Raw genomic sequence first — 17,323 nt, forward strand, 5'->3', positions numbered from 1 at the left:
CTCACCTTTCTTTATGGTCCAACTCTCACTCATCTCTCTCTCATTCATACATGACTACTGGAAAAACCATAGCTTTAACTTTGTAGGCAAAGTAATGTCTCTTCTCCTTAATACACTGTCTAGCTTCATCATGGCTTTTCTTCCAAGAAGCAGGCATCTTTTAATTTTATACCTGCAGTCACCATCCACATCCCAAGAAAATAAAGTCTGTCACTGTTTCCATTGTTTCCCCATCTATTTCCCATGAAGTGATAGGACCAGATGCCATGATCTTCATTTTTTGAATGTTGAATTTTAAGCCAGCTTTTTCACTCTCCTCTTTCACCTTCATCAAGAGGCTCTTTAGTTCCTCTTCGCTTTCTGCTGTAAGGGTAGTATCATCTGCATATCTGAGGTTATTGATACTTCTCCCGGCAATTCCAGCTTGAACTTCATTCAGCCCAGCATTTTGCATGATGTACTCTGCATATAAGGTAATAAGCAGGGTGACAATATACAGCCTTGACGTACTCCTTTCCCAATTTGGAACCAGTCTGTTGTTCTATGTCCTGTTATAACTGTTGCTTTTTGACCTGAATACAGGTTTCTAGGAGGTAGGTCAGGTGGTCTGGTATTTCCATCTTTTGAAAAATTTTCCAGTTTGTTGTGATCCACACAGTCAAAGGCTTTAGTACAAAGCAGATGTTTTTGGGAATTCTCTAGCTTTTTCTATGATCCAATGCATGTTGGCAATTTGATCTTTGGTTCCTCTGCCTTTTCTAAATCCAGCTTGTAATCTAGAAGTTCTTGGTTCATGTACTGTTGATATCTAGCTTGAAGGATTTTGAAAATTACCTTGCTAGCATGTGAAAAGAGTGCAATTGTTTGGTAGTTTGAACATTATTTGGCATTGCTTTTCTTTGAGATTGCAATGAAAACTCACCTTTTCCAGTCCTGTGGCCTCTGCTAAGTTTTCCAAATTTGCTGGCATATTGAGTGCAGCACTTTAATAGCAGCATCTTTTAGGATTTGAAATAGCTCAGCTGGAATTCCATCACCTCCACTAGTTCTGTTTGTAGTGATGCTTCCTAAGGCCCACTTAACTTCACACTCCAAGATGTCTGGCTCTAGGTAAGTGATCACACCATCACAGTTATTTGGGTTAATGACAGTTAATCACAGTTATTTGGGTTAAGATCTCTTTTTTTATAGTTCTTCTGTGTATTCTTGCCACCTCTTCTTAATATCTTCTGCTTCTATTAGGTCCATACTGTTCCTGTCCTTTATTATGCCCATCTTTGCATGAAATGTTCCCTTGGTATCTCTAACTTTCTTGAAGAGATCTCTAGTCTTTCCCATTGTATTGTTTTTCTCTATTTCTTTGCATTGACCACTAAGGAAGGCTTTCTTATATCTCTTTGCTATTCTTTGGAGCTCTGCATTCAGATAGGTATATCTTTCCCTTTTTCCTTTGCCTTTCGCTTCTCTTATTTTCTCAGCTATTTAATGTAAGGCTTCCTCAGACAACCATTTTGCCTTTTTTGCATTTTTTTCTTGGGGATGGTTTTCCCCCAAAATGAAAGACATTATCCTGGTCTCAAGCACATATTTGGCGTGCTACAATTTTTAGTCAAAAAATTCCTTCCAAGAGAAAATCATTAGCATTTCAATGAACCATTTTAAATTATAAAATATTTTATAAACACTTAATGTCACATCACTTGGACTTCTCTGGTGGTGCAGTAGTTAAGAATTCATCTACCAATGCAGGAGGCACAGGTCTGATCTTTGGCCTGGGAAGATCCTACATGCTGCTAAGCAACTAAGCAACTATGCCACTACTACTGAGCCTGTGCTCTGAAGCTTGTGCTCCACAACAAGAGAAGGCACTGCAATGAGAAGCCTGAACACTGTAAGGAAGACCCAGTGCAGCCTAAAATAAATAAATAAAAATTAAAGAAAATAAAATCACGTCTCTTTTGAATAGTTGATGAGGGCACTTAAGAGGCTGTACTAAGTTGCAAAATATTTTTCATCCATTATTTCCAGTAGATGGAAGAGAAAACTGGAAGAAAAAATCACCTCCTTGTGTGATACATAAAACGTAGTCCTCTTGATAGTTTAACGATGGTGGCATAGAATCATAGGACATTGGAACTAGGAGGAAGCTTAGATATCAATTCTACTTTCTTATTTTACGTGCCAGAAATAGGAGAAATTACTTGTCCGTTAAAGAAAGAATTGGAACTAACATCCATTAAGACATTTAAATCTACAGCAGATGTTTGTGCTGTGCTAAGTCGCTTCAATTGTATCCGACTCTTTGTGACCCCAAGGACCATGCCTTCCAGGCTTCTCTGTCCATGGGATTCTCTAGGCAAGAATACTGCAGTTGGTTGCTGTGCCCTCCTCCAGGGGATCTTCCTGACCAGAGTCTCTTACATTTCCTGCATTGGAAGGTGGGATCTTTACCACTGGCATCACCTGGAAGCCCATATATATTCCATACCCATTTAGAAACTACAAATGCCTCCTAATCACTATCTGTTCCTCCAAACGTTTGCAGGTGCAGGTGCCAGAAGAATTCGTCCTTTTATGCATCTCTCTTTACATGAGTAGGTATCACCAAAAAGTCATGAATTTTTGAATACTCAGACTTAGGGTATTAAGCTTAGAATACCCTACCATGGTGCTAGCTGCTGCTGCTGCTAAGTCGCTTCAGTCGTGTCTGACTCTGTGCGACCCCATAGATGGCAGCCCACCAGGCTCCCCCGTCCCTGGGATTCTCCAGGCAAGAACACTGGAGTGGGTTGCCATTTCCTTCTCCAATGCATGAAAGTGAAAGGGAAGTCGCTCAGTCGTGTCCGACTCTTTGCGACCGCATGGACTGCAGCCTACCAGGCTCCTCCGTCCATGGAATTTTCCAGGCAAGAGTACTGGAGTGGGTTGCCATTGCCTTCTCCAACCATGGTGCTAGGGAACAGGCTATTACTATCTGGTGACAGCTTTGTGAACTTGGAACTGTGAGCTGGTTATGGTATTCCCAGGCGATGTCCCTAAGTTCATTATCACTTTGGATAGTAGAACTTATGGTGAAGAAACTCATATTTTGCTTTCCCAACCTCCCCCAAATTAGATTGTTTCACTTGTTCCATTAATTAAAAACAGGTTCATTATAAGACAGAAAATACAGAAAGAAAACCCCCCACCATTAAGAAGTAAGCACTATTAACACGTGGGGGGTTATCCTTACAGTATTGTGTGTGTGTGTGTATATACATATATGCACACATTTTTTAAAAGTCATAATTTGGAGTCAGTTTTCAGGCTGTTTTAAAATATGCATTTTTACTTTGTAATAAATATTTCATTTTCTTCTAATGTAGTGTATTCTCCTAGTAGATGATTTTTTTAAAACAACTTTTTGAGGTATAACTGACATTCAAACACTGCATGTACTAAAGGAGTACAACTTGATAAGTTTTGACATCTAGGAAGTCGTTTTCACAATCAATATAGTGAAGCCCCAGAATTTTCCTTCTGCCCCTTAGTAATCCTCCCTTTCCCTACTACCTACTTACCACCCCTGAGCACTATTATTGATCTGCTTTTTGACACTGTAGCTTGTATTTTCTAGAATAATTTGTAAATGGATATGTACTTTTTTAATTAAATTTTTTTCATTCAGCAAAATTATATTGAGATTCATCCATGTCTTTAAGTTTTTCCACAGTTCACTCCTTCTCATTGCTAAGTAGTATTTCACTGTATGATATCCCACAATTTGTTTATCCACTTGTTGATAGATGTTTGGGTTGTTTCCAGTTTAAGGCTATTACAAATAAGCTGCTATGAACATTCATGTATAAGTCTTTATATATGTTTCCTTTTCTCTTGGGTAAATAACTTGGAGTGGAATGGCTGGATCATACATTAAGTGTAGGAACACGATTTTTTTTTTAATGACTGAACAGAGGTCCTTTATTTAACCACAGTTTTTAAGAATATTGTTGAACATTTAGAACTTAATGATTTTTCACTGCTGTTGCAAATGATATAAAACTTTTTGACTTGGGAATATGGATATAGATATTCAACTTGAGGGAAAAAAAACACCCAAGATAATGAGTAGAAAGAAAACCTGGAGATAAAGAATATGTTGTTAGAAAATTCTGAGTTTTTTAATTACTGCAAAAGAAGTATTTTGTGTCCTCTGCTGGGAAGTAAGGGCTTCCCAGGTGGCGCCAGTGGTAAAGAATCTGCCTGCCAGTGCAGGAGACAGAAGATACTCGGGTTCAGTCCCTGGGTTGGGAAGATCCCCTGCAAGAGGGCATGGCAACCCACTCCAGTATTCTTGCCTGGAGAATCCCATGGACAGAGGGGCCTGATGGGCTAGAGTCCATAGGGTCCCAAAGAGTTGGACACGACTGAGGCAACTTAGCACACGGCACACTAGGAAGCAAAGTGGCATGAATTTTTAAATGAATCAAAATTTGAATTTCAATTTGAAGTTTATGTTGCTGTTTTGTTGTCAAGTTTATGGAACCATGATTTTATCATAACATTCCTTATGAGGCAACTACAATAAACTTAGGTGTGGCCTTTTGTTTCTGGGAGCTATAATTAGCCATCTGGTATACTTTTTAACATTTTGTTAAATAAAAAAAATCTTAAAATGTAGCATTTTACTCACTACTTTTTCTCTCCATATATGTATACAGTCACACATATATGATATGTATGATGATAAATGTGGAAAATGTGGAAATGAGACAAAATATTTACAGAATGGAAAAGGAATGCTTAGAAGGGAAACCACCATCATAAACCCCCCAAACCAAAACACACTTATAGACGCCAAAGCTCTATTTTTCCATGTTCTGTTTTAGGGTTTTCGTATAACAAAACAAAATTTGTTTTTACCAACAGATTTTGAAGCAGCAGTGACATGCTTATTATTTACTGTTTTGGTATCTTTCCCTCATTTACATAAATACCCCAGAAACCAGCAGTTTAAAACTAATAAATGCAAGGGCCCTCCATCAAGTGCAATAAAGTTTCATAACCATGAGTTAGACTGTTAGAGTGAAAAATAAACCCATATATGTGGTTATGAAAGGGCTTTCTTGGGAAGTGTATAATCACATTTCAAAGTTAGAACTTCAATTTGAAGTTGCAATGTAATAATGATACTTAAACATTTATGCAGAATGCTTCATCTTTACAACACTTTCCCAACATTGGTCAATTAATCTCTACTGCTTCCCTAAGGAGCAGGTCATTTTTCTAGTTAGAAAGTTGAGAAAAGTATGGCCAGTTCAGAGAAAGGCAGGGCTGGGGAGACAGGTTTCTAGTCATTATTCTGTGACTCTTTGGGATGTAACTCTTAATAGAATGCATAGTATTCTGTTCCACAGAATTAGCAAAAAACAAAGATGGAAATAGTAGCTCAATCTGCCTCAGGCTTTTAGACACAGCCCTACCCTTGTGGGGCACACTTTTTTTTTTTTATTTTATTTTATTTTTAAACTTTACATAATTGTATTAGTTTTGCCAAATATCAAAATGAATCTGCCACCGGTATACATGTGTTCCCCATCCTGAACCCTCCTCCCTCCTCCCTCCCCATACCATCCCTCTGGGTCATCCCAGTGCACTAGCCCCAAGCATCCAGTATCATGCATCGAACCTGGACTGGCAACTCATTTCTTATATGATATTTTACATATTTCAATGTCATTCTCCCAAATCTTCCCACCCTCTCTCTCTCCCACAGAGTCCATAAGACTGTTCTATACATCACTGTCTCTTTTGCTGTCTCGTACACCGGGTTATTGTTACCATCTTTCTAAATTCCATATATATGCGTTAGTATACTGTATTTATGTTTTTCCTTCTAGCTTACTTCACTCTGTATAATAGGCTCCAGTTTCATCCACCTCATTAGAACGGATTCAAATGTATTCTTTTTAATGGCTGAGTAATACTCACTTTTTGAAAAGAACGGGATACAGAAAAGATACAGAAGAGTCACTGCACATTCATTTCATCTGCATTTACCACCGACTGGACCAAACTTCTTTCACTGAGAAAGGTGAAGTCAAATGCTTCCTCCCTCCCTGCAACCTCTACCCTCACATTATCTTGGCAACTTAATTTCTAGTTTTCCAAATAAGATTTACTATGATTAACACATTTAAAGAGTTGAACAAATGTGTTATGCACATTAAAGCCAGAGGAGCAGTAAAACAAAACTAATGAACATTTACATTTTTGGAGGTATAATTAATGTATGCTTGGGAAATTCTTATAAACATTTAAATGTTAAGATACTTATTACCTTCCCCACAGGGACAGTCTTAGGAATTAATGAGATAACAAATGCAAAGTGCTTTGAGCTCTTTAGAAGAAAGGTGGCATAAAAATGATTATTAATTGTTAAAAGCTAGAAGATGATAACTAACATATTACTTAGGATAAAATACATCTTTTTATACTTGAAAAATAGGATGCTTGCAATTCTTGGAATGATACAGCTGAAGTAATGCTTCCCAAACTCCTCCCAGGTTACTCTACATCCTCTTGGAAGTCTTTTCCCATTTCTTAACACCCATCTTCCCAATGAAACTATGGGGCATGATTTCCCATATTCCAGATTCTCCCATACATACCTATCATCAGTCCTCCACCTTACAGATCCATCCCCATAGAATTCTACTGATGCTACTTTCTCTTCTGATTTATTTGATCATGTAGTTGTGATGCTTCACAATGCTGTCAGCTGCCCAAGTTTATGTTATGAGCAAGAAACACGTGTAAGTTAAACTATCTTTCTATGCTTTAAGCAACACATTAGAATTTGTTATAAAAGAGTAAGTCCCTTACACAATCTGGGACAAGTGAAACTGAACTTTCTACTTAATTTCAGTTCAGTTGCTCAGTTGTGTCCGACTCTGCAACCCCATGGACTGCAGCACACCAGGCTTCCCTGTCCTTCACCAACTCCCAGAGCTTGCTCAAACTCATGTTCATCGAGTCGATGATGCCATCCAACTATCTCATCCTCTGTCGTCCCCTTCTCCTCCCGCCTTCAATCTTTCCCACCATCAGGGTCTTTTCCGGTGAGTCAGTTCTTCATATCAGGTGGCCAAAGTATTGAAGCTTCAGCTTCAGCATCAGTCCTTCCAATGACTATTCAGGACTGATTTCTACTTTATAAAACATGCTACTAATAGAATTTGTGTTGCATGTGTGCTAAGTCTCTTCAGTCTTGTCTGACTCTTTGTGACCCTATGAACTGTAACCCTCCAGGCTCCTCTGTCCATGGGATTCTCCAGGCAAGAATACTGGAGTGGGTTGCCATGCTTTTCTCTAGGGTATCTTCCCAACTGGCGTCTCTTGTGTCTCCTGCATTGGCAGACAGTTCTTTACCACTAGCTCCAAATGGGAAGCCCAGAATTTGTGGTAAATTGAGTTTAAATCTCAAATTTCATTCAGCCTGAGACACGGGGTGAGATACCTTCACTAAATCTCTGTTTTCTCATATGTAAAATGAGGACAGTAGCAGTATTTCTCCACATGGTGCTGTTGGAAAGATACAATTAAAAAATTTATATGAAGCTTCTAATACAGTACATATCTAGCCAACAATGTGTTCAATAGAAGGTAAGTGTAAGTAGATAGTGAAAAGTAGTTAAGCAGAAAGCACAGTTTGCCACTGAACATCACTTAGTTTCTTTAAAACCAGTATAAAATAGGGTAATATATAAAAGGAGATAATTATCATCATCCAGTAATGTGCTCCTAAATGTTTAGTTGAGTTTGCTTCTCAAACCATCACAAACATTCAATATTAAACAATGGGTCATTTCTCTCACAAAGATAGCTCTATGGTTAAATGTATGCTTTTCCCCAAAACTTCCTGAAAATGGCAATCATTTTCAAGAAATCCTCTTATTGACAAAGATTTCAGCTTCCCATTTAGAATAGTAAAAACTCAGTAATTTATACTGATTAATTTATGTTTAGGACACATTGTATACATATACATGATTTTTTTTCAAACTTAGTTTACCAGTAGCACAGTATCTTTGCTATTCATATATGCTAAAAGATAATGGACTATGCTTCTTTTCAAATGTTCTGTAATTAAAACATTTCACTAATTTAATCTGGTCCTCTGGCTTCTTTTAGGTAATTACTTGAAGTGATTGTTTTATTATACCAATTTTTCTCCTTTGATTTTGAAGCCGTAGCTTTTTAGGTAGAGAACCTGACTCTCTATCACTTTCCAGTGAGACCTTAATCTGAATATAAGGCCTGAATTTGGAAACAGGCACTCTGTGGTGTCTGTTAATAATGGAGGCAAGAAGGAAAGTGCATTGTTTGAGAAACTGATTATGTGGGGTAAAAAAAAAAAGGTACGGGAGAGTAAACTCATTTTACTCTTGCCAGCAGCTTGAGGCCCAAGAGTGCTAATCAAAATTCACATATAAAAACTTCCCTGATAGATTTTAACAGTTTTGTAGTATTAAGAAGGGGATCTCACTATGTGAAAGATCCACTGCTGTGCTGAACAAAACAGAGACAGTTTTCTTTTAAAGTCCAGAGCAGATGAGAGCCATAAGGAGACAGAGGGTTTCATTTACTCTCAGGACACGATTGTGCCAGTGAACTAATGAGTCTCCTGGACCTTATGTTGCTCTGGCTTCAATCGAGGCGAGACTCTAATGGGCATGTAGTACTTCCTATCCGTCAAGTGTCTGGACAATGGGCCCCTCATATGGATTAGAGCGATCTGGCAAGAAAAAGAGGTCATCGTTGTACCTAGCACAAGCAGGAAACCTGGCTAATTACTCCACTTCCAACTATAGCAAAACAAAAGCTGACACATACACACACAAATGTTAATTGTTTTGCAGAAATTCAGCCTATAGCTGAGGCAGAGTTAACACATTATTGAAATTCCATAGGTAATAAATACCCCTCTTTTCCTCTACACACTCAAATAGTTTTAAAGATATAAAGGTCATTCTTTAAAACAACTCTGTGATTTGTGACTTGCATATTTCACCCTTCAGTTAAGCTGGATGATGTAGAAATACTTTCAACAGTTACAAAGCAAACACCAAGAGTGTCAACACTGCATAATTTTAACACTTTGCCCTTTAAAAGGTACTGTTGAATTAAGCTTGTAAAAATCCTACTGCTGTATTAATGGAGAGCTAGAGAATACAAATGTTTATTCAAGATAGAGGGCTGAGTTACACTGTTAAACTAAGAGCAGATACTGCCACCTAGATACATTCTGATTCTTTATTTAACTAGATGTTGGCTTATTTTACTTTTTGAAAAATGGCAACAACAGACAATAGTGGCTGGCACAATAAAAAGACAATGAGTGACGAAAGATCACTTTACAAATCCACAGAAATGTAATTTTCTTGGGGGAAAAAGAGATATTTCCATTTTGCCAAATAGCGAGGATTAAGCCTTTATTCAATTTTTTACATGCAGAAGACAAATTATTATTAGGAATAGGAAGAGAAAACTTTATAGAATTTTTTTTTTTTAAAGCTTCATAATCCTGAAGTTTATAAAGAGATAGATGCAGAAGTGATATTAGTCAGACTTGTAACTTTCTTGATAGCTTATTTCGTCCTGTGTTTGGGAAGAGGAAGAGATTGATTGAAATGATAACACAAATAGGTTTTGGTTTAATAAGTAAAATAAGATTACTTAATAAACAGTTTTTAAAGAAAGCATTACATTATAATCTATTCTGTTCCCCTTCCTAGCAAACAAAGCAAACTAACTTTCCCTTCCTTTTATTCCTAACAGAAAAATGAATGTTGCCCATTTTTTGGCTTCAGATTGGAATCCAAAATCAGTAAAGTGTTCCAGGATCATTCATTTATCAGGTTTAGAGAGGGTTTTTAATGTTTGGACTGTAGGTTTTCTTCAAATCTCAACTTGTTTTCCTCTGTTACTCCTAGAATGGCTTCAAGGTCATCAATGGCAGCCTGTAAATGAACAGTGAAAATAATATTTGTTACTTAAAGACCTCTTATAAGTCTTCCATCCAGTCCATCAAGCATTTTCTCCTTTTTAAAGTTAAGTATGGTTTAGATCAGTTCTGCTCAAAGTGTGTTCCACTAACCAGCAGCCATCTATTAATTGTTGGTTTTCAGTCTTAACGAAATGGGTTAAAAACTGAAAGGATGAACTTGGAAACCTTTATAGAGATTTTTGTGTCTATTAAATGTAATGAAAAAATGGGCTTCTGTTTAATATGTCTTCGATTTTTTCATTTTATTTTTCTAGTAATTCATTTTTGTTGTATTTCACATATATATCGACGGATAATAGATCAGAAAAAATACAACAAATAGGTCCTTCATTGCAGTTAATTTGAGATGCCCTAGTCTGCTGCTGCTGCTAAGTCACTTCAGTTGTGTCTGACTCTGTGCGACCCCATAGACAGAAGCCCACCAGGCTCCACCGTCCCTGGGATTCTCCAGGCAAGAACACTGGAGTGGGATGCCCTGGTCTAGTCACCCTAAAATGAAGACTAGTCGGCTGATGAGAGCATTTATTTCCATTGGTTTGGGGGAGGAAAAGTGGCACATTTCCATGCATTTTATTTAGTTTTTTTTTTAATTGAGGTAAAATTCACATATCATAAAATCCACCCTTTTAAAGTGTATAATTCAGTGGGTTTTAGTGTATTCATAAGAAACCATTACTCTATGTTATTCCAGAACATTTTCATCACCTGAGTAGAAATTCTATACCCATTATCTGCCATTCCGCATTTACTACCTCTCCTATCTCCTGGTAACCTCTAATCTATTTTCTATCTCTGTGGAATTGCCTACTCTGGACATTTCATGTAAACGAGTCATATAATGTGTGGCCTTTGTGTCTTAGCATAATGTTTTCAAGGTTCATCCATTTTGTAGCATGGATCAGAACTTAATTTCTTTTTTATGGCTAAATAATATTTCATTGTATCTGTTATCTACTTTTACTTTGGTTGTTTGCACTTTAGGTGTTATACCTAAGAAACCATTGCTAACCACAAGATCACGAAGATTTATACTTAGTATTCCAATGTGTGAAATATTATTCATTTAATATGATATAATGGCATTCACCCATTTATCTGTTGATGGGTATTTGGGTTGTTTCTACCTTTTGGCTCTTACGAATAATGTTTCTATTAACACTAATATATGTTTCATATGAGCATATATTTTCAGTACTCGGGTATAAAACTAGGTGTGGAATTGCTGAATCATATGGTAATTTTGTTTAACATTTTGAGGAAATATGAAACTATACATGGCAATGACACCATTTTATATTCCTATCAGCAATATGTGAGGGTTCCGGTTTCTCCATATCCTTGTTAATGTTTGTTATTATGTCTTTTTGATTGTAGCCATCTTAAGTGTGTAATGGAATCTTGTGGTTGATTTGGATTTCCCTAATAACTAATGATGTTGAGTGTTTCTTCATGTTTTTACTGTGTATTTGTATATCTTCTTTGACAACAGTCTATTCAAGTCCTTTGCTCACTTTTTTTTCTTTTTTCTTTTTAATTTTATTTTATTTTTAAACTTTACAATATTGTGTTAGTTTTGCCAAATATCGAAATGAATCCGCCACAGGTATATATGTGTTCCCCATCCTGAACCCTCCTCCCTCCTCCCTCCCCATACCATCCCTCTGGGTCGTCCCAGTGCACCAGCCCCAAGCATCCAGTATCGTGCATCAAACCTGGACCGGCGACTCGTTTCATACATGATATTATACATGCTTCAATGCCATTCTCCCAAATCTTCCCACCCTCTCCCTCTCCCACAGAGTCCATAAGACTGTTCTATACATCAGTGTCTCTTTTGCTGTCTCGTACACAGGGTTATTGTTACCATCTTTCTAAATTCCATATATATGTGTTAGTATACTGTATTGGTGTTTTTCTTTCTGGCTTACTTCACTCTGTATAATAGGCTCCAGTTTCATCCACCTCATTAGAACTGATTCAAATGTATTCTTTTTAATGGCTGAGTAATACTCCATTGTGTATATGTACCACTGCTTTCTTATCCATTCATCTGCTGATGGACATCTAGGTTGCTTCCATGTCCTGGCTATTATAAACAGTGCTGCGATGAACATTGGGGTACACGTGTCTCTTTCCCTTCTGGTTTCCTCAGTGTGTATGCCCAGCAGTGGGATTGCTGGATCATAAGGTAGTTTTATTTCCAGTTTTTTAAGGAACCTCCACACTGTTCTCCAGAGTGGCTGTACTAGTTTGCATTCCCACCAGCAGTGTAAGAGGGTTCCCTTTTCTCCACACCCTCTCCAACATTTATTGCTTGTAGACTTTTGGATCGCAGCCATTCTGACTGGCGTGAAATGGTACCTCATAGTGGTTTTGATTTGCATTTCTCTGATAATGAGTGATGTTGAGCATCTTTTCATGTGTTTGTTAGCCATCTGTATGTCTTCTTTGGAGAAATGTCTATTTAGATCTTTGGCCCATTTTTTGATTGGGTCATTTATTTTTCTGGAGTTGAGCTGTAGGAGTTGCTTGTATATTTTTGAGATTAGTTGTTTGTCAGTTGCTTCATTTGCTATTATTTTCTCCCATTCTGAAGGCTGCCTTTTCACCTTGCTAATAGTTTCCTTTGTTGTGCAGAAGCTTTTAAGTTTAATTAGGTCCCATTTGTTTATTTTTGCTTTTATTTCCAATATTCTGGGAGGTGGGTCACAAAACAATGAATTTCACCTTTTTCTCAAGTGCACATGGAACCTTCTCCAGGATAGATCACATCCTGGGCCATAAATCTAGCCTTGGTAAATTCAAAAAAATAGAAATCATTCCAAGCATCTTTTCTGACCACAATGCAGTAAGATGAGATCTCAATTACAGGAGAAAAACTATTAAAAATTCCAACATATGGAGGCTGAACAACACGCTGCTGAATAACCAAGAAATCACAGATGAAATCAAAAAAGAAATCAAAATTTGCATAGAAACGAATGAAAATGAAAACACAACAACCCAAAACCTGTGGGACACTGTAAAAGCAGTCCTAAGGGGAAAGTTCATAGAAATACAGGCATACCTCAAGAAACAAGAAAAAAGTCAAATAAATAACCTAACTCTACACCTAAAGCAACTAGAAAAGGAAGAAATGAAGAACCCCAGGGTTAGTAGAAGGAAAGAAATCTTAAAAATTAGGGCAGAAATAAATGCAAAAGAAACAAAAGAGCAAAAATCAACAAAGCCAAAAGCTGGTTCTTTGAAAGGATAAATAAAATTGACAAACCATTAGCCAGACTCATCAAGAAACAAAGGGAGAAAAATCAAATCAATAAAATTAGAAATGAAACTGGAGAGATCACAACAGACAACACATAAATACAAAGGATCATAAGAGACTACTATCAACAATTATACGCCAATAAAATGGACAACGTGGAAGAAATGGACAAATTCTTAGAAAAGTACAACTTTCCAAAACTGGACCAGGAAGAAATAGAAAATCTTAACAGACCCATCACAAGCACGGAAATTGAAACTGTAATCAAAAATCTTCCAGCAAACAAAAACCCAGGTCCAGACGGCTTCACAGCTGAATTCTACGAAAAATTTAGAGAAGAGCTAACACCTATCCTGCTCAAACTCTTCCAGAAAATTGCAGAGGAAGGTAAACTTCCAAACTCATTCTATGAGGCCACCATCACCCTAATACCAAAACCTGACAAAGATCCCACAAAAAAAGAAAACTACAGGCCAATATCACTGATTACATAGATGCAAAAATCCTTAACAAAATTCTAGCAATCAGAATCCAACAACACATTAAAAAGATCATACACCATGACCAAGTGGGCTTTATCCCAGGGATGCAAGGATTCTTCAATATCCACAAATCAATCAATGTAATACACCACATTAACAAATTGAAAAATAAAAACCATATGATTATCTCAATAGATGCAGAGAAAGCCTTTGACAAAATTCAACATCCATTTATGATAAAAACCCTCCAGAAAGCAGGAATAGAAGGAACATACCTCAACATAATAAAAGCTATATATGACAAACCCACAGCAAACATTATCCTCAATGGTGAAAAATTGAAAGCATTTCCTCTAAAGTCAGGAACAAGATAAGGGTGCCCACTTTCACCATTACTATTCAACATAGTTTTGGAAGTTTTGCTCACTTTTTAATTGGGTTGTTTTTCTGTTGTTGAATTGTAAGAGTGCTTTATATACTGTGGACACTAGAGATATCATATACATGATTTGGAAATAATTTCGCCAGTTCTCTAAGTTGTCTTTTCACTTTTGTAAGTATCCTTTGGTGTACACAGAAGTTGTCAATGTTGATGGAATCCAACTTAGTATTTTTATGTTGCTTGATTGCACTTAACGTATATCTAAGAAGCCATTGCTAACCACAAGGTCTTGAAGATTTATACCTGTTTTCTTCTAAGAATTTAAAACTTTTAACTTTTAAATTTATGTCTTTAATCCAATTTTACTTAACTTTTGTATTTGCTATGGAGTTGAGAGGTACAGCTTCATTCATTTGCATGTGGATATCCATTTGTCCCAGCACTATTTATCAAAAAGACTATTCTTTTTTCATTGAATGGGCTTGGTGCTTGTTGAAAGTCAATTGACTGTAAAAGTGAAGATTTGTTTTTGGACTCTCAATTCTATTCCATTCATCTATACGTCTGTTCTTATAACAGTACCACATATTCTTGATTACTGTAGCTTTGTAGTAAGTTTTTAAAATTTAGAGGCCCTCTTTGTTCTTTTTTCCCAAGATTATTTTGACTATTTTGGATCTCTCAAATTTCCAAATGAATTTTAGGATTATCTTGTCAATTTCTGCAATAAAGCCAGCTAGGATTTTGATAGGAATTGCAATGAATCTATGAATCAATTTGGAGGGTACTGCCATTTTAGCAATGTTAAGTTTTCTGTTCCATAAACATAGAATGTCTTTCCACTTATTTAGATCTCCTTTCTTTTATGCTGTTTTGTAGTTTTCAGCAGACAGGTCTTATACTCGTTCTGCTAAACTTATTCGTAAATATTTTATTCTTTTTAAAAATTAATTTTAGATTGTTCATTGCTGATATATGGAGATACAACTGATATTTATATTAATATATAGCTATTGGGTCTTAAAAACTTGCTGAATTTGTTTATTAGTTCCAACAGATTGTTTATGAGTTCTTTAGGATTTCTGTATACAAGATCATGTCATCTGTGAATAAAGATAGTTCATTTCTTTTCAAACTTGTGTCTTTTATTTCTTTTTCTTGCCTAACTGTCCAGGCTAGAACCTTCAATATAATGATGAATAGAAGTGGTGAGAGCAGACATCCTTGTCTTGTTCCTGATCTTGTGGGGAAAGCTTTCAGTCTTGCACCATTAACTATGAGGTTAGCTGTGGCTTTTTCCCAGATGCCCTTATCAGGTTGAAGAAGTTACTTTTTAGTCCTAGTTTGTTTGAGTGTTTTGTTTAATCAAGAAAGGATGTTAAGTTTTGTTAAATGCTTTTTCTGCATCACCTTTCATTTTTATTTGGCCTTTATTTTGCTGGTAAATCCTTGTTTACAAACTGAAAATACTTATCAGGCTGCAGTTAGGATAGTAGACAAAAATACTACCAAAAATGAATCTATTACACTTTTTAAGTTTTTAAAAGTTATTCCTATTTTATCGAAATTTAAAGTTTTTACCTTTGGACCTTCTGCTAAGACACTTCAGTCGTGTCCGACTCTGTGCGACCCCATAGACGGCAGCCCACCAGGCTCCCCCATCCCTGGGATTCTCCAGGCAAGAACACTGGAGTGGGTTGCCATTTCCTTCTCCAGTGCATGAAAGAGAAAAGTGAAAGTGAAGTCGCTCAGTTGTGTCTGACTCTGTGTGACCCCATAGACAGCAGCCCACCAGGTTCCTCCATCCATGGGATTTTCCAGGCAAGAGTACTGGAGTGGGGTGCCATTGGGTTAAAAAAAAAAGTCAAGATAGCAATGATTCACATGAGATGCAGAAACCATGAGATATTTAAAAGCTACTGGCAGATGCATGTTGATGGATGGCAAAACCAATACAATATTGTAAAGTAAAAAAAAATAAAAAATTAAAATAAAATAAAAGTAGCTGAGAAAGTGAAAAAAAAAAAAATAAAAGCTACTTCAGAATATCTGACTTCTGGTGATTTTTAAAGTCAGAAAAGGGCAGAGAGAAAAGGCCTTATTTTGTCAATAGCAGTTGGCTCTGCCAACCTCAAGTCCGAGGTTGGAGTCTACTAAGTCTGCATGGTTTGGGGGATAAACTCTGTGCCTTAGTCTGCCCAGGCTGCTATTACAAAACACTATAGATGGGGTGGCTTAAACAACAAAAATTTATTTCTCACATTTCTGGAGGCTGGGAAGTTTGAGGGCAAGGCGCTGGCTCTTTCTGTTCCTGGTGAGAGCTCTCTGGTTTGCAGACAGCCATCTTTTTGCTGTGTTCCCATTTAGTGGGGAGACAGAGACAGAGACAGACAGAGAGAAAGAAAGAGTGCAGGGTCTGTGGTCTCTTATAAGGACACTGATCCCATCATGAGGATCCCCCCATTATGACTTCATTTAAACATAATTACTTCCCAAGGTCACCTTCTTCATATATTATCATACTGGGGATGAAGAGTTCAACACGTGAACTTTGGGAGAACATAGTTCAGTCCACAGCACCATCTGATCCTGACTATTAGCTGTATTTGGACAGACTAAACTGATCACGTGCATATAGGCTCAGAATTTTGCACATTATGGTAACAGATGAAATGATGCTAGCTGGCAGGAACTTAGAATATAAATGATGAGCACAGATCCTTTAGAAAGACCAGTGAAAGTTGATGCAACACATAAAATCACTCTGAAGAGCAAAGCATTACTATCATTATTACTGTTATAGAGGGACTCTTGAGAGTCCCTTGGACTGTAAAGAGATACCAGTCAATCCTAAAGGAAATCAGTCCTGAACAGTCATTGGAAGGACTGATGCTGAAACTGAAGCTCCAATACTTTGGCCGCCTGATGTGAAGAACTGACTCCATAGAAAAACCTGATGCTGGGAAAGATTGAAGGCAGGAGGAGAAGGGGACGACAGAGGATGAGATGGTTGGATGGCATCACTGACTTGATGGATGTGAGTTTGAGCAAGCTCCAGGAGTTGGTGAAGGACAGGGAAGCCTGGCATGCTGCATTCCATGGGGTCTCAGAGTCAGACATGACTGAGTAACTCAACTGGCTGAGCA

At 37.2% G+C, this 17,323-nt stretch overlaps 1 protein-coding gene and 1 long non-coding RNA gene across 6 annotated transcripts in view; one reads left to right on the forward strand and one right to left on the reverse strand.

The window, feature by feature from the left end:
- LOC147365294 (uncharacterized) overlaps positions 1-17,323 on the forward strand; it is a 104,434-nt gene that overhangs the window by 15,406 nt on the left and 71,705 nt on the right. The window lies entirely within an intron of this gene.
- IQCH (IQ motif containing H) overlaps positions 9,457-17,323 on the reverse strand; it is a 231,508-nt gene continuing 223,641 nt past the window's right edge. The window contains 2 exon segments of the mRNA XM_086322857.1: positions 9,457-9,917; positions 9,920-10,001. Of these exon segments, the coding sequence (XP_086178983.1) occupies positions 9,889-9,917; positions 9,920-10,001 (111 nt within the window). The 3' untranslated portion in view covers positions 9,457-9,888.

Source organism: Bos grunniens, chromosome 10 (assembly GCF_055505025.1).
Source record: "Bos grunniens cultivar Pamir isolate PY7600 chromosome 10, Bosgru_T2T1.0, whole genome shotgun sequence".
Taxonomy (NCBI): Eukaryota; Metazoa; Chordata; class Mammalia; order Artiodactyla; family Bovidae; genus Bos; species Bos grunniens.